Source organism: Rattus norvegicus, chromosome 6, assembly GCF_021556685.1.
Source record: "Rattus norvegicus strain SHRSP/BbbUtx chromosome 6, alternate assembly SHRSP_T2T, whole genome shotgun sequence".
NCBI classification, from domain to species: domain Eukaryota; kingdom Metazoa; phylum Chordata; class Mammalia; order Rodentia; family Muridae; genus Rattus; species Rattus norvegicus.
In genome coordinates, this window is record NC_141539.1 from 47208612 (window position 1) to 47227247 (window position 18636).

At 39.2% G+C, this 18636-nt stretch overlaps 1 protein-coding gene and 1 pseudogene across 1 annotated transcript in view; both read right to left on the reverse strand.

Annotated features, from left to right (window-relative positions):
* The window catches only part of Ywhaq (tyrosine 3-monooxygenase/tryptophan 5-monooxygenase activation protein, theta), a 30452-nt gene that overhangs the window by 4465 nt on the left and 7351 nt on the right, over positions 1 to 18636 (reverse strand). The window contains 2 exon segments of the mRNA NM_013053.1: positions 415 to 578; positions 3497 to 3620. Coding sequence (NP_037185.1) covers positions 415 to 578; positions 3497 to 3620 — 288 coding nt within the window.
* Positions 11955 to 16435, reverse strand: LOC148005162 (ragulator complex protein LAMTOR4 pseudogene; annotated as a pseudogene).

Sequence of the window (18636 nt, forward strand, 5' to 3'; positions counted from 1 at the left end):
AAACACTTGTTGGTTCTTTCACAAGATACACAGTATATTAACAACACTTACATATTCTTACAAGAGCTAATGTAGTTACACTGCCCTTCTAAGACACCAGGGGAGGGTGATACAGGCTTCTACTGCCCAAACTTGGCAGGCACTCCTTTCCAGTATTTGATGTTTCCTGCCTAAAGTTATTTTTACTTCTTTTACTACTTTGCCCTCTAGGCTTTTCAGTCAGACATTACTATTTAGAATCACAGTGAGAGAACTATTTAGGGGCTGGGAGGTAGGTATGGGGAAGAGACACTAATGAAGAAACTGTCTAACACACATAAAAATGGCCTCCCTTGAGCACCCAAATACCTAAAAGTTAATGTACTTAGTTTCTTAAACACCCTTATAAAGAGGCATGAACTCAACAGATCTCACCGTTTTAGCCAGTGTGCAGGCAAGCTCGGGATTATTAAGGATCTCATAGTAAAATACAGAAAAGTTAAGAGCCAGCCCCAGGCGGATCGGATGTGTAGGTTGCATCTCTTTCTTGCTTATATCAAATGCCTCTTGGTAGGCTCCTTGGGAATTTTCTATCGTTTCTGTGAGTTGAAAGGGGGAAAAAAGTTAAGCACAACAGCAAAAGTATCTATCCAATATATAGCATGCTAACAACTTTAATATATAGGTATCTGGCTATTCTGAATCACCATAGCTCCACTGTATTTAAATAAAACTATGGAGACCACAAAGACAGTGGATAAAGAAAGGTGCTTGCCACCAAGCTTGACAACACAAGTTTAATCTTTGGAACCCACATGGTAAAAGATATCCTCTCATCTCCATGTATGTGCTATGGCATTTAGGCACACACATACTTAAAAAAAAAAAAAAAAAGTCAGACAGAGGGGCTGAGAAGCTGTGGCAGGACAAGATGGCAGAAAGGAAGTTGTTCCACATTTTTCTACACTGGAGATTACCCCCAAGTATGATGTAGTCCTCCTGCCTCTGCTGCACAGGTGCATAGCACCACATCCAAATAGAGGTGTGTGTCAGAACTCAGGCGTTCTGGCACAGACGGGCGAATCCACTGATGGACACACAGCATAACAACTAAGGGGAGTGGAGGCAACTGGCCTAATTACGACAGGAGCCTACCTAGCAGCTGACTGAGGCAGATGCACATACCCACAGACAAACATTGGATGGAGGTTGGGGATCCCTATGGAAGAGTTAGGGGAAGGATTGAAGGCTCTCAAGGAGATTGCAACCCCACAGGAAGACTAACAGTGTCAGCTAACCTGAACTTCTGGGAACTCCCAGAGACTGAGCCACCAACCAAAGAGCATACATGGGCTGGTCCAATTCCCTGGCACATATGTAGCAGAGGGCTACCTTGTCTGGCCTCAGGGGGAAAGGATGCACCTAATCCTGCAGAGACTTGATGCACTAGGGTGGGAGATATGGGGCAGAGGTGCCCTCTCGGAGGTAAAGGAGTGGACGGAAGAGGGAGGAACTCTGTGAAGGGGTTGGAGGGCATCATTTGGGAGATAGATAGATAGATAGATAGATAGATAGATAGATAGATAGATAGATAGAGATAGATAGACGTGTGTGTGTGTGTGTGTGTGTGTGTGTGTGTGTGTGTGTGTGTGTGTGCACAATCTGTATTTAGGTGCCTGTGAGGCCTTAGGTCAGGAATGGGATCCTCTGAAGCTGGAGTTATAGACAGACAGTTGTGAATCACCTAATGTAGGTCTTGGGAACCAAATTCTGGTCCTCTTCAAGAACATCAATTTAGAATCAAACATTTGGTTGAGGGATGGCTCAGTGGGAAAAGGTGATCACTACCACTCCTGACAGAGTGAGTCCCTGGGGGACCACATGTTGGAAGGAGAGAATGGGCAGGTTGTTCTCTGATTTGCACACACACACACACACACACACACACGCACGCACGCACGCACACGCACGCGCACGCGCACATACACACACACATATAATAAATAAATAAATGTATAAAAGAAAAAACAAAGTAAATGTCCTATATGAAGCCCTGCTTTCAAGCTCTAAGCACACATACCCTATACCATCCTATTTCTATGTTCTACATATAATTTTATAAGAAATATAGAAGTGTTACGTAAGGAATTCTAGAGCTATAATTATAACAAACTCCCAAAGCATGAAAGATTAAGGCTGCTTGTAATATCAAAGTATAATTAGAGTTCACCCATGAGCCCAATTTTGTTGAAGATATATAAATTGGACCTTTCTCTTTGAGGCAGGGTTTCACTATGTAGTCGGGGTTGTTCTGAAAAACAATCCTCCTGCTCCAGCCTCCTAGGTGCTGCTTATTTTCATTTTCAGGAACAAAAAGTTACATTCAATTCTCTTGATATAAAATACTTATTTCAGACAGGGTCTCTCTTCATAGCCCTAGCTGTCATAAATCTCAACATGTAGACCAGGCTGGCCTTGAACTCAGAGATCCAACTCCCTCTGCCTCCCAAGTGCTAGGACCAAGGATATGTAGCACCACACAAGTGTTCATTTTTAAGGTATTATTATTTATTCTTTGATGTAGCTGGAGAAATAGCTCAGTGGTTAAGATACTGGCAGTTCTTCCAGATGACCTAGGTTCAATTCCAAGGCTACACAGCAGCACAACTGTCTGTGAACTCTAGTTCAGGGCCTCTGCGGACACCAGGCACCCACAGGTGTAGACATACATGCAAGCAAAACATGTCTACACAGAAAATAAAAAAAAAAAAAAATGAAAATTTAAATACCATTTGTCTACTTTTAAATTTTCATACTTAGACAATTTAATCATATCCACCCACCACCATCCTCTCCAAATATCCAAGTGTCCCAACCCCATCTTCCCCATGATCTTGTCTTTTTTGTTATTGTAATTAATACCCCTCCCTGTCTAATTAAGTGTTGCCATATGGACATAGGTGGGGGGCCATCCAATGGGACAAGACACATAATTTATTTTTAAGTTAAAAAGAACCTGCAAACCACCTACAGACTATTATCCTAAATAGGCCAACTCTTCTGTTATGGTTTGAATATGAAATGCTCTCTAAGGCAAATGTGTTAAAGATATGGTTGCAAGTCTGTGAATTTTAAGAACTACATCCTTAGGGTACTACCAGACCAAAGGATCAGTCCTTTGATGATGGCATTATTGGGATGTGATGAAATCTAGGAGGCAGGAGCTAGTTAAAGGAAACAGGCCAAAGGAGTGTTGCCTCTAGATCCTGACCCTCTTGCTTCCTGGTTGCAATTGAATGAGCAGTTCTGCTCCATCATATCCCGCCAAGTTCTACCTACTTCAGGGTCTACATTACCAGAATTAGTGAACCATGGGCCGAATCCTCTGAAACCAAAGTAATTCTCTCCTTGTAAGCTATTTTTGCTTGGGTATTTTGTTTGTCACAGTGATAAGTGACTATCCATTCCCACTTTTTTTTATATTTTCTGGATTTACACATGGGTCAAACATACTTACGTTTTCGATCATCACCACAAGCGACTTCAGCAAGATACCGGAAATAATCTCCCTTCATTTTCAGATAGAAGACCTTACTCTCTGGATTAGTTGCATTGGCTATTAAATACTTATCCAACAATTCCTAAAAATGAAAATAAAACAAATACTAGTAAAACGCCATTACTCACAGACAAGAACTTATATTTCTGCCTATAATTCAAACCTGGACCTAAAACATGTTCTTAGAATAGGTTGTTGTACTAGCTTACCCAGTAGGCCTTAAATGATTTGGCCCATGGTTTATGGCAAACACTTAGATAACACCAAATACTGTTGTTAGAAAAAGCTTGTCCATTCAGCAGCCCTTTTACCCAATATTAATTGACACCTGCTTAGGTGCCATGAACCTGACCTGAGTAAATACATTAAAAAGTCTGAAATAAGGTTCATGCAGCCCTTAAGAAGTGCTCAGTTGGTTAAGCACATCATGAACTACACATCCATGTTTTGAAAAGTATAATGTGGGCTTGGGGATTTAGCTCCAAAAAAAAAAAAAAAAAAAAAAAGTATAATGTATGCGATACTATGACTGGAGAGACAGCTCAGTGGTTAAGAACACTAACTGCTCTTCCAGAGGTCCTGAGTTCAACTCTCAGCAAACACATGGTGGGTTACAACCATCTGTAATGGGATCTGATGCCCTCTTCTGGTGTGTGTGAAAACAGCGACAGAGAACTCATTTACATAAAACACATAAATCTCTTTTTTTAAAAAGCTACTCTGAGACAGCCTCTAGGTTAGAAAAGGTGGCAGGGGGAAGTGATCTAAGGACAGACAGGGAGATGAAGAGAAGCAGGTAGGAAAGGGTCAAGCTGAAAGTGATATAAAAAAACCCTGATACTTCAGTTTGAAGAGGCACCTTGTATAATAAAATTTGGCCCATTAATATCTTCTTGTGGATGAGGAAGGAATATGGGGCCTCAACACTTTCTTGGGATTTATAAGCAATTAACAATTGGAAGAGGGGCTCATAAGGCCGCAATTCCTAAGGATCTGTAGGCAGCTAATAATTAGCTACTAAGGGAAGAGATTATTTTCTTCAGGTGGTGTAAATACTGGTAAGGCATTCAAGCAACCCCAATGAAGCTCACTGGGTCATTAAGATAAAAAAAGACACAAAGAGGGGAGGGGCACTTGGAGGGATGGTGATGGCGTTAGAATCACACATTGCTTTAGCATAGAACAAGAGTTCAGGTGCCAGCACCCACATCAAGCTGTTTAAAACTGTCTGTAATTCAACCTCCGAAGAAATCGAATGCCTCTGAACTTGAGGCGCACCTTCACTCACATGCACATAATTCTATATACAAACAAGTAATTAAAAAAAATTTAAAGGGGAGATTATTAGAAGGGGATGAGTGGAAGAGGACAAGTGAGGGTAGTATGGGCTACTGAATATCATCAAAACACATGACATACAAATATGAAAAAGGCATAATAAAATTAAATAAATATATACGCCTTCTCCTTTTAAAGGAAAGGATATTTAGGAAAAGAGGACCTGAGTTTAACTGGACACAGCTGTAGTCCCAGGTCTTAGCAGGCTAGTAAGGAAGATCACCTAATCACAAATGTCAGAGACTAGCCTATAGCCTATACAACACAGTAAGACACGCCCCCTCAACTTAAACTACAGGGAATAGGGGACAAGAATGCACTAAGAAGAAAACAAAGGAGGAAACACAAAGTGTTTAAGACATCAAGTACAAGGGATAACCATATGGACAGCACAGATAACTCACTATGGCTTAGAATGGTGTATTCAATATCCTTGGCAGACAAGTGTCTATCTGAAAAAAGATTAAGCACAGGAACTGCTGACTTGATTTAGAAATGTTTACAGCAATCCGAGTGTGACTTTCACATCATTTACATCAACTGGATCTAAATCGAATAGTTGTATTAAAGTGGTGCTGGGGACCAAACTGGTGCACAACCTTGCGTGTGTAATACAGACAGGAGCTATTATTCTACTGGGCCACACAACGTCCACTGATGAGCCTAATTATTTTAATCCAGCCTTTCTCAGAACTTGTGCTCCTCGAATGCTAGCCCCCAAGGGATTATAGGTGTGTAATGTATAGATGTATCACCACAACAACTTTTATCTCTCATTCCATACAATGGTATCTGCACTTGGGACCTAAACAGAAGTGTTTGTGGGAGAAAAAAAAGTCACATAAGATTGGTACTTGATATAATTTAAAATTTATTTCTTATAAAAGTACTATGGTCTCAACACCTTCATAATAAGCATTCTCTGTAAATAAAACCAATCAAAAGAAGTCAAAGCCTAGAAAAGTGTCACATGCTAAGAACTCAGAAAATAGTAACTCCTCTGCCTCCGTTCATTTTGAGAAGCTGAGCAAAGGACAAAAGTTCATACTTTGAATTCTTGAAAAAATACCAGATAACTATCTGTGAACAAGCTATAAATAAAGTACTAACTATGATACAAATTGAAAAGTCTGGAAAATAACCCAGAATAAAACTTTTAAACTCAAATCTATTATTCAAGAAAAAGATCTGTTTATCAGATCTCAAATAACATGTGGGGCACAAAAGATCTAATAAAACACGCCTAACAAAATGCAACCACTGTATGTCAGTTTGATGGAAATAAATAGGAAGAAAAGCACTTAAAATATTTAAATTTAAAAAATTTATCACGAGGCTGCAGAGATGGCTCAGTGGTTGAAAGCACTTGTTTTTGCAGAGAACCTGGGTTCAATTTCCAGCACTCACATGGTGGTTTAAAACCATCTAACCCAGGGGATGTGATGCCCTCTTCTGACCTCTGTGGTACACACACACACACACACACACACACACACACACACAGAGAGAGAGAGAGAGAGAGAGAGAGAGAGAGAGAGGAGGGAATTAAAGACCCCGCTTTCGTTGCTATTACTTTGTGATAGAATTTTGGCAGAAGAAGCTAAGAAAAATCTTATTTTCCCTGAGTAAGGGCTTGAGGTAAAAAGCCAGGAAGAAAGGAATTTCCATTCTAACATCAGTCCTCAGTCCTTTCTGAGCTACTTAAGGACAACACTCACCGATCTGTTGCCAGGACTGTTATTACATACACCTCAAGGCATGCTTGCCCTCCAAGACTCCAGGAACTACCAACCATCTACTGCCATTAGTTACCAGCCAGTCATTAAAAACTTCTTTTTAAAAATGTATCAACTTTGACAACTCTTTTGCACACTGCTATTACAGGCAGTCTACAATGTTGGGCTTTTACAATTTGACTTATATGTTACTTCTAGAGTTTCAGCCAGGGACCATGGTTCTCTTTCAGTCACACTAGCTGTCTGAAAAGGGAACAGAAGGTACAGAATAAGTGTCTTCCCATGCACTATCAGTAGTGGAGGCAAATACTTTAATCAAACTCAAAGATATTCAAAGATTAGTTTCATTTCTTACTGAAATGATCAGAGCGATATCGAATTATCACTACTAAATAATAGCTATTAATACAAAATAGATAGGCTATAATTCCTTATGATATACAGCTTTGCCAGGTGGCAGTATCTCACATCTGTAATCCAGCACTCAGATCTCATGTATTCAAGGCCAGCCAACAGAGGCCGGACTACAGAGTGAGTTCCAGGACAGCCAGCGAAACCCCATCTTGAAAAACAAAACAGGGGGGTTGGGGATTTGGCTCAGTGGTAGAGCACTTGCCTAGCAACCGCAAGGCCCTGGGTTCGGTCCCCAGCTCCAAGAAAAAGAAAGAAAAACAAAACAGATGAACAACAACAATAATAATAATCAGCCTGGTTATATAATAACTTGTAGTAATTTCTTAATTATTTTTAACAACTTCATATAGCTGGGGTTTGGGACGGGCTGCCAACTAGCTCCTTGAAGAAAAAATTTCTGGATAAGAGTGCTAGTAAAAACTCAGAAGGGAAGAAGTAAATCATCTAGCATTTACAGCTGAAAGTTTTCTTATTACTAGTAGTAATTATTTTAGGAGATCTAGATAACCCTAGCATTGGGCTCAGAATCTTCTTGCCTAAGCCCTGGGACTAAAGGATTACATTCAAGAGCCTCCACAGCCACTTCCATGGACTTATTTTTACTGTAGCTCATACTGTAGTCTTCAATGAAGATCCTGGGAGGTTTGAGGAACTCCCACTGGGCTCCCTCTGGCACTGTCAGTGTTATTTAACTGAAGAGTGTAGAAAACAAAATAATGTGGAGGAGCTATAAGCTGTCAGTATACTACTCACTCCAAGATGATCTGGTAACTGAGAACACTCTAGACCAGTGGTTCTCAACCTCATTAACAATGCAACTGTTTATTACACCACCTCATGTTGTGCTGACCCCAACCATAAAATTATTTCTTTGCTACTTCAGTGTAATTCTTTGTTATGAATTGTAATGTAAATATCTGATATGCAGGATAACTTGAAAGGGTCAACACAGAGATTGGGAACTACTACTCTAGCTCAAAGAGACAAAAGAACTCAAGGGAAGGGTGTAATAAGCATCTTAAACTCAGAAAAACAAGATGGGAATAACAGGAGTGCAATACCGCAAAAGCTATAAACTAAGAAATGAGTCTGCCAAGAAACAGCACCGAGGCAAATGTATATTAGTAATGTTTCTTTTCATTCTTTGCTCCCGTGTCTTAAAGAACTAGAGTAACAAACTCTCACAATTTTACCACCACTTAAACAGTTTTACCAAAGTAATCCACTTCTTGCCTTCAGTGGTGACAGTCTACAACACTCATCAAAATAAATATATCCTAGCTTCATTCAGAAGTGATTTCTGATTCATTAACAAGATACACTGCTAGCTAGAGAAGTGGCTCAGCAGCTAAGATGTCCTGAGTTCAATTCCCAGCAACTATATGGTAGCTCACAACCATCTGTAAGGGGATACGATGCCCTCTTCTGGTGTGTCTGAAGAAAGCAACCGTGTGCTTACATACATTAAAACTGAAAACAAAATACAAAACAAGATACACTGCTCTCATCTAACTATACAACTTATACTTACTTCATACAGAATGAACTAAGCAGGTACCTGAAGAGGAACCTTGAAAATAATAAACAGGAAATAAATGTTCGAACATTTTCCAGTTTCTGCCACTTGACTAAAATTCATTAATACACTATTGACTATTGATAGGGAATATCTTTTCTTCATTTAATAAAAACAAGAATATATCCTAAAATGAAGCAATATATATGAGGCACAAACAAAACAAGTTAGCAGTCTGTTTCCTTGTAATTAGTAATACAGACAGAATTGTGTTCCTGCGGAATATGAGCTTTAGAAAGTATCACTAGCCAGGTGGTGGTGGCACACACCTTTAATCCCACAACTTGGGAAGCAAAGGCAGGTAGATCTCTCAGTTTGAGGCCAAACTGTTCTACCTAGTAAATTCCAGGACAGCCAAAGCTACACAGTGAGACCCTGTCTTTGGGAGAAAAAAGGAAGAAATTAATCATTAGACAAGAGATTACATATGCACATAACTGTAATAAAAGTAAAAGAATAAAGTAAAAGGCAGCATTTTGAGGCAGAAAAATCAAGAGCTGAAGGCCAGCCAGCATCATGCAGACAGCAAACTCAAATCCTATCTAGGCTAAATGAAACCATCTCAAAAAATAAATTAAAAAGAAAAGAGAAAAAAACTTGTACAAATAAAAGCAAACCTTATTCAAGCTGGATGATACCTCAGCTGATATCACACAGCAAACTCTGGTACTCAGAACTTAAGCTTCAAATGAAAGTTTAGTAGTATCCTTACTATCTCAGATCCTGTAAGGTCGGCAATTCTTCATCAAGCCCACACTAAATTCCATGGCCCCACAAAGTACAATAAAGCAGTAGTGCTAGAAAAATAGAGCAGCCATGTCCAGACCTGTCTTCTTGGTTTAAGCTTGCTGTCACAGTATAAATTGCTAACGTCAGTTTTTTGCACTCATAAGAAGTACTCTGCTTTGTAAGACAATAAAGACCCTTCGATGTAGCATCAACAACCTAAATCAAAGTATGCTGCTTTTGTTGGTGCTGGGGATCTAACCTCAGCCCCCAAGGATTATTCAATATTGAAAACTTGCTCCATCATAGGTGTTGAGATGACTCAAGTGCTTACTGCCACTGTGGTGGCTCACAACTATCTGTAATTACAGCTACAGGGAATTCAGTGCCCTCATCTGATTCATATACATTGCACACAGGTGCAACACACATAAATTTTTAATCTTTAAAAAGTGAAAATGAAAAACCACTTATACAAAAGGTACAAAAAAGCTTCTTACACACACACCAAGAATCACATAATTAAAAAGTATTGTTTATTTAATGGTGTGTGTGTTGGGGGGTATGTATTGGAACCTTCAGAGGCCAGAAGAGGGTGCCAGAACCCCTGCAGTAGGCTGTGAGCCTCCTGGCACCAGTGCTGGAAAGGCAACTCAACATCCCAGGAAGAGTAACTACTTAAATGCAGTCATCTCTCCAGCCCCTAAAAGCACTTCTTTGATGTTTTTCAACTAAAGGTCTGCAGTTCAGCAATCAGACGTTAACTCTAACAATCAACTGTATATATTAACCTCATCTATATCCCAAATGGACACAGCTGTGATAGACACTTTAGAGATTTCAGTTTAAAGTATCTTTGTTGCCTCCTTCCTTTTTCTATTTAGTTCTTTCAGAAAGCTCCACTCACCCACCACTGTTAGCTAACATTAAGGATTTAACTATCTTAATATCCATCTATATAGATAAAATATGAATTTCAGTATCTAAACTTTCTTATTTCTTTTTTTAAAGATTTATTTTATCTATATGTGTACACTGTAGCTGTCTTCATACACACCAGAAGAGGGCATCAGATCTTATTACAGATGGTTGTGAGCCACCATGTGGTTGCTGGGAATTGAACTCAGAACCTCTTGAAGAGCAGTCAGCGCTCTCAACCACTGAGCCATCTCTCCAGCCCAACTTTCATATTTCTAAACCATAAACAGTGTAATCAGATTTTAAGAATTACAAAGAATGGCTGGACAGATGGCTCTGTGGTTAAGGACACTGGCTGCTTTTCCAGAAGTCCTGAGTTCAAGTCCCAGCAGTCACATGGTAGTTCATAACCATCTATGTGATGATGCCCCTTTCTGACATGCAGGCGTACATGCAGATATAGTACTTGAAAGACATAAAATAAATCTTTTTTTACAATTGCAAAGAATGAATTTTTTCTTTTTTTAAAAAAAAGATTTATTTATTTATTTATTTATTTATTTATTTAAGTATACTCTAGGTGTCTTCATCCACATCTGAAGAGGGCATCAGATCTCATTACAGATGGTTGTGAGCCACCATGTGGTTGCTGGGATTTGAACTCAGTTACATCTGGAAGAGCAGCCAGTGCTCTTAACCACTGAGCCATCTCTCCAGCCCCAAAAATGTAATTTTTAACTACTAATTTGTTCATGTACCATGAATGACCTCTCCAGTCAAGTGAAAGACTAAGCAAAGTACGACCCTCACTTTATTTTTAAATAACAGTGTGTTCCTATATAATTTCTTGGTCATTAAAACATTATGAACTATGTCTAAACATTTCAGTAGAATGGATACTGAAGCAGCACTATCTGATACTAGAGTCAAGCATGATGATCAACTTCAATGGTTTTCTGCCTCCTCAGGAAATTAAAAAAAAAATCATCTCACAATGGCAGTCCATTTCAAATACATGTTTTCTCTTTGCATACAACCACTGACTCCTGTTGAATAGATAATACATGTACTTAATATAAAACACAGGAGAGAAAAACAGAAGTTCTCCCTATAATTCCTTAGAAATCTAGATCTTCAATTCCTACAAAGCAGCCATCAGTACTAGCTTGTATGCTTTTCCAGAAATTCAAAACATTTGGGATCCACTTCCATTTTTCTCCTCCACACCTCTCATATATTACCCTACACCTTAGTCTCTCCATATAGTAATCCCTCTAAGATATCTCACTTAGGAGGCAGAGGCAGGAGGATTTCTGAGTTCAAGGCCAGCCTTTCTACATAGCAGGGTCCAGGGCAGCCAGGACTACAGAGGACCCTGTTTCAAGAACAAATAACAAAACCCAGATTTCTTAAAACTACTGAGGCTGGGCAAGGGGTGCATAGCATTCTCTTTCTTTTTAAATAAGCTTTTGTTATTTTCCTAATATAATTTTTAAAAATCAAAAAGAAATAAAGTCAGGAGGAAAGAACATAGTAAGTTAAGGAAGAAGTATGTCTTAGTTACTTATTTTTTCAAAGGCTGCACTGGTGATTATGCAGAAGAGAGAAAAGAAGGGGATTCCCTTGCCATAGTTCCCCTTAGCTCAGACATTTCTAAGCCTTTGTGCCTTGGGTTGGCGTGAGAAGGAAAGTAGTGAGCACAAGCCCAGTTATAGCCACAAGAAAGGTTAAGAAATGGCATCCTCTACTTCAGGCCACAGAGTCCATTTCTCCTGCCAGTGCCTCCGCCTTCTGCAGCTTAGATATAAACAGGCTCCCAACCTCAGTCTTGCTTATTCACCACAAATACCCTCTGACCTGACAGCTACCAGCAGCGTGGGCATGAAAGGGGCATTCATGCCATGGTGCAGCCGGAAGTCACAGGCTGTGCTGACCAGTTCAGAGATGGTACTGTATGCTCCTCATTCTCAAGGTCCCCAGCTGTACACCTTTGCACAGTACCAAGGAGCCAAGCTGGTCTGGGTATCACTCCAGCCCCTAAGTATAATGCACATATAACTGGGAATGGTGAGGGCTTTCCCACCAATGGTGGCATACATCTTCCAACAAGGGATCTCTAATCATAATTATTTCCAACAGTTACATCAACTAGGGACCAAACACTCAAATATATGAGCCTATGGTAGGCCATACTCACTCAAACCACCAGAGGGTACTTGCTTGGACAGCACATGTACAAAAGTTAGAAAAGGGATGGAAGAACAATGCAGCTGTGACATCTATTACTCTAGTTGCCAGAGTTCATTCAGCAGATCCCCTTCTCTTCAGGACTTTCTGAAAAATGTGACTCCTGCCCCCACCCTGAGGCTGTACACTCTAGAGAATAACCAAACTCCTAATAAAAGACAGACCACTCACGCATCTTAAAAAAAGGAAACTTGGAGGTCAGGGAGACTTTTTTTTTTTTTTTTAAAGAAAAGCTAGATATAAATAAAAGAAATATTCAAAGAAACTACTCAGTTATTTTTAGATTTTTAGTATTTTTTTAGTATTTCAATATAGACTAAATAAAGACCAGCTCTCTGGGAATCCTCCACTAACAGCATCCAGCCTCCTGGACTATACTACTGTTGACTTTTCTAGTATGAGACAGCCAGGCACCCAGACCATATCCAGTAAGTCAGTCTAACAAATCTCCTTTTTAATATATAAGTCCATTCTATCAGCTCTGTTCATTTACAGACCCCTGACTAATGTACCAACAGTATAGTATAAGTGCTCACCTGAGATATTCATGGACATCACTGATTACTGCCCATGTTAACAGTTCACAAGCCCATTCCTTCCCTAACTACCTCTCTAATTCTTCTGAACTTCGTCTCATCTACAAAACAGTTACTGACAATTTACCTCACAAAGGTTGTTGTGAAGATTAAATGAGTTACTAAAACACTACTTGGTTTACTACTATTCTTCAGTGTACAGACAGTATTTATTCAACAAGTTGACTGCCTATTAAGTATGGCTGTTTAGATCAATCACCAAGACTTTCTGCTCTAATTTTCACCCTAATTTTGCTGTTTTAATAAAGAGGCCTCAAACAGACTATGCAGCCAGGAATGACACTCTTGCTTCTACCTACCAGGCACTGAGATTACAGGTGTGAGCACCACAGCCGGTTTATGTGATGCTAGGGATCAAGCCCTAGGCTTCCATACACATTAGACAGACACGCTATGGACTGAGCTACGGCTACAACTTGTTTTCTAAAATTCTAACTTTCACACCCAATCTACCACTTTTTCTATTTTCTCTCACAGAGAACACTCAACTGACTTAGAAGGCTGGTAGTATTCTACCTCTTCTTTTGGTTTTATTCCCCCTGCCTTACAAAAGTAATTTTCTCCAGGAAGTCAAGATTGCACTTAAAAACCTCAGACAAGAAAACAGAAGAACACCTGTAAACACCTATTTCCTCTCTTCTAATTATAAATCACCAGCTGAAAAAGATGTTCTTTTGCCTAGGCGAAATAAATGCACGTAAAATATGTATATGTATATAGTAAATTCCTAAGACTTAAATGCAACCTGACTACATAAATTAAACAGATCAACACTAAAGATGACTGTAAGAATAATGGAATCATAGAAAGATGAAAGGGACCGAGACACTTATAGTCCAGGGTGGCATGAATCATCATCAATGTACCAAACACATCTGTACTGAGAATTCTATTATTTCGGTTTCTTTAAAAAATACAGAACTATTTTAAGAACATTTTTGTTTTAATCCTAGGTGTGGCAATAGGGGACTGCTCCAGAACAGCTATGATTTGCCTCACGCTCTAGCAGAGGTGTGGTTTTACCACCAGCAGACAGTTTCTCCAATTGTGGTGTTGTTGGTTGTTGTATGTGTATGTGGGAAGGGGTTGTGGTCACAGTTTGTTGTCATGCACAAAGAAGAAAGAAGAGATTAGCTATCCTGACACCAAAGATCAAACTAGCCCCAGGAACTTGACATCCTTAATCAGCTCAAAATAGTCAATGATAACACGACCCCCTTTCTAACCTCTGACCTCAAGGATCTCTTTCCTTTCCCTTCTTTCCCTTTTTCTTTCCCACCTAATGTTAGGGGGTTGAAAGAGAAAACAGTAGAGAAGGGTGGAAAAAAGAACCACCCACAAAAGCGGCAAAAGCCATCTACACAAATCCATCCCAGCTGTGGAGATGCTGGCCTTAAAAACATTTCAGAAGTAATGCTAGTTACTAAGCAACTTCTTTACTGTAACTGGACCGAGTAGGTTTTATCTGCCTCCTGACTAAAACATACTAGCCATGTAAGCACCAGCACCATCATCTCTGTGCTTTTCTTCCATTTAAATGAGTAAAACAACTTTTTTAGTCACATGCATTTGATTTCTGTGATTTACTATACTTGAAAGATGTTTTCCTAGACGTCTAAGCTTCTAAAACAAAAAAGCAACACACCACATATCACTGTAATTTTCTATTAACTACCCATCCTACCTCCTTGGTATCCAAGCTTGTCACACTACCATGACTTCCCACTCGTGTACTCTATAACTGCAGTAAAGCCTACCCTAACCTGAAAAGGATAAATACCAGAAAAAGTGTTATGGAGCATCCTAGCTCCCATCTGCTTATTAAAATTCAAAAAGGTCTAAAGCATCCTAATGCCTCTTTGTGGAAAATGAGATTAATACCAGTATTTATGTAGACAGAACATTTTATACAAAGTGCTTGGGATTTGATTCTAACAGTAACAAAAGAACTAAAGCCTAATACTACTAGCTAGACTACTTGCTAAATTAGTGCCATGAATTGAGAGCAGTCATCACAATTGTCAGAGACTTAACATGCTATTCAGGCCCAACAGAGTATATACCACTCTAGCTAGCTACAGTGAAAATAACAATAGATCAGGGTGTACTCCCTCCACAAATAGTTAAAAATCAAATAGAAGAGAGGGAGGATGCTACAAAACGAGAGAGTGAGAGACAGACAGATGGATGGATGGACAGACGGGCAGGTGGGTATGGGGACACACGGACACACACACACACACACACACACACACACACACACACGATACTCTGGTGTAAAATGTTCATCTAATCTCTGCTTTAATTACCAAGCTATTATGATTATAGCAGTAGTGTGTTGAAGATATATAACAAGATGTGGTCTCTGATAATGAGGCAATAAAGAAAATACATGGAAACTGAAATATGCTCAATAAAGAAATCATTCTTGTCCCTTTTAATGCAGCTGCAACAATCCCAGGTACTGTCGGGAAAAAAACATCCTGTCTGATCTCTGTATTCCCATGTTGGCAGCTGAGTACTAAGTAGTTGTAACTATCATGTAAAATACTACAGTCTCTCAAAGATTTCAAAGATATACAGGAAAAAATCCTCCTTTTTATCAATTAAAAACTATTGCATACAACCCAACATTTCTGGTGTATGAGAAAAAATAAAGAAACACCAGTGCCTATACTCCTATATTTTTCCTTCAGCCACAGAACTTCAAAGGAAAAAAATACAATAAAAGAAGGGAAAGAGGGCTGGAGAGATGGCGCAGCGGTTAAGAGCACTGACTGCTCTTCCAGAAGTCCTGAGTTCAATTCCCAGCCACCACATGGTGGTTCACAGCCATCTGTAGTGGGATCCAATGTCCCCTTCTGGTGGATCTGAAGACATCGACAGTGTACTCACATGCATGAAATAAATAAATCTTAAAAAAAAAAAAAAAAAAAAAAAAAGAAGGGAAAGATCTTGATTTAGTCCTAAGTAAACTGAACAGGTATTCTGATACCCAATACAAAGAAAGTTCAAAGGAAAGCATCAAAGTCTCTTGGTTGGCTTACTAAATAGAAGTCAAATTCCACTACAGTCTATAAGGCTACTAACGACAGGAAATGACTTGTATTTGCAAGGACACCAGTGTATTTTCATTTAGTTTGTTATATCCAAGGCAAATTGAAGCACTATGGAATATGATTTGCACTACATTATGGCTATCCATTATATATGTAGCTATAGCATATGTACTCGCAGAGCCAACATTATCAGCTCTGTCTCAGGGCATCCAACAGAAAGGTCATTAGCTTAGCTGTGTAACTGCTGAGTATTGTTAACTAACCTGCGTAACCCACTCTGGAATCATCCTATTAAGCTCTTCCTGCCCCTTCCTTGCTTATCCCAGATTACTAACCTCATTTCCCATCAGTTTTGCTTGTTTCAAGATTTCTTAGGTAGAGTTATATACTATATTTTTTCCTGAAGTTTTTCATATAGCAGTTTCTCAAATAATCCATTCCTTTTAATTGCTAATACATATATCATGACTAAAATAGTACTGTTTACTTGTCCATTTTTCCTAATGGATTATTTGCAGTTTTCTGATCTTAGAATAAATTTGCTGCAGATATGTTTTTAAAGTTATTTTTTTAAGTTTGCACCATCGACTTTTGAACACCACAAAAGTGGTAGAGAAGTACCACAAGGTGTAAAAAGAAAATTTATGGTCATCCACTGCTACTTTAATTCTAGTCTGTAAGTTAAATTATTTCTTGAAGTGTTGAGGCAAAAATGGTAAAATCACAGTGAGTTGTATTAGAAAGTGTCACAGAAGTAATGCAATTGCAGCTGGCTTTGGCAGAATTCTTCGCATTATTTTCCTAAATGTTTTCAGTTGTACCACAATTTTAAAAATGTGTGTAGGAGGCTGAGGATGTGATAGGATGACTGTCTTAATATACAGAAAACCCTGGGTTTGACTCCCAGTACGATATAAAATTGGGTATGACTGCACATCTGCAATGCCAGTACTACAGAGATGAAGGCAACAAGATTATAAATTGAAGGTTAACCCTTTAACAACAACCACTACTACCCCCAGCCCTAACCGTAGCATTTTTAAATGGGGAATGATAGCACAGAAAAATTCAATGGTAGAGTATTTGACTGGCAAGCTCAAGGCCCCAGGTTCAATTCCCAGCACCACAAAACATTAGCATCAGTAACAAAGAACAAAAATGAAACTTCTCCCATGGGCCCAGTGAAAAGCACATGGGTTAGTTTACGGATAGCGATGTTTAGTTAGTAAAGAGCTTGCCTTGTATGCATTTGGAGGTAGAAGTGCATTTCCAGCTCCATAGCAAGTCTGAATCCTCTCTCAAAAATTTAAAAGTCCTCTTGTTACCATGTAGCTGATGCCATACTATTCAGTTTCAGTAAGAAATAAAATAGCAAATTTATAGCCCCTCTCAATTCACTGTATCAATTAAAGAACTAAAAATATAGGAAGAAGCCAGATATGGTATAAGCATGTTAGCTGTCCTATGGTAAAGGGCCAACCTGTGGAAGCCTTATTTTTTAAAAAAACTTGCCCTGGGTGGGCTGTGGTGACACACACCTTCAATCCCAGCATTCAGGCAGAGGCAAGCAGATCTCTAGAGTTCAAAGCCAGCCTCTACATAGTGCATTCCAGGACAGCCAGGACTACACAGAAAAATCCTGTCACAGAAAAGCTCCCCCCAGGGCTGGAGAGATAGCTTAGTGGTTAAGAGCATTGACTGTTCTTCCAGATGTAACTGAGTTCAAATCCCAGCAACCACATGGTGGCTCACAACCATCTGTAATGAGATCTGATGCCCTCCTCTGGTGTGTCTGAAGACAGCTACAGTGTACTTATATATAATAAAAAATAAAATCCTTAAAAAAGAAAAAGAAACCCTTCAAAAAAGCTCCCCTATTAAAATAAAAACTTGCCCCAATACAAGATTCTATGTGTAGGTATCACCATTAACCCAAAAGCAGCACAAGATGCAATACAGCAGCAGGCTCCCCATCCATTAGATCACTGTGGCTTATTGATGGGTCAGTAATGAACTTTTTTTAAGATTTATTTATTTTATGCATGAGTATATTGTTGCTGTCTTCAGACACATCAGAAGAGGGCATCAGATCCCATTACAGATGGTTGTGAGCCATCATGTGGTTGCTGGGATTTGAACTCAGGACCTCTGGAAGAGCAGTCAGTACTCAACCACTGAGCCATCTCTCCAGCCCCCTCGCCCCATGAATTTCTTATTTATGTTTTTTATATGTTTATTTTTCAGAATGCAGTGATTATGTTTCTGCTCTCTACTGTCATCACTACGCTAGTCCTGGGTACTCGTAACACTCTAACAAGATAAAGCTCCATTGCTTCTGAATGGCCATTCTAACTGTATAGAACCTTACTGAGATATATATAGTTTTGGACTGAGCAAATGTTTTGAGTGGCTTCATTAGTAAAAAAAAAAAAATATGGAACATATGAAGAAAGACTCCACAGGGTATAAAAAAATCATGGGCCACATA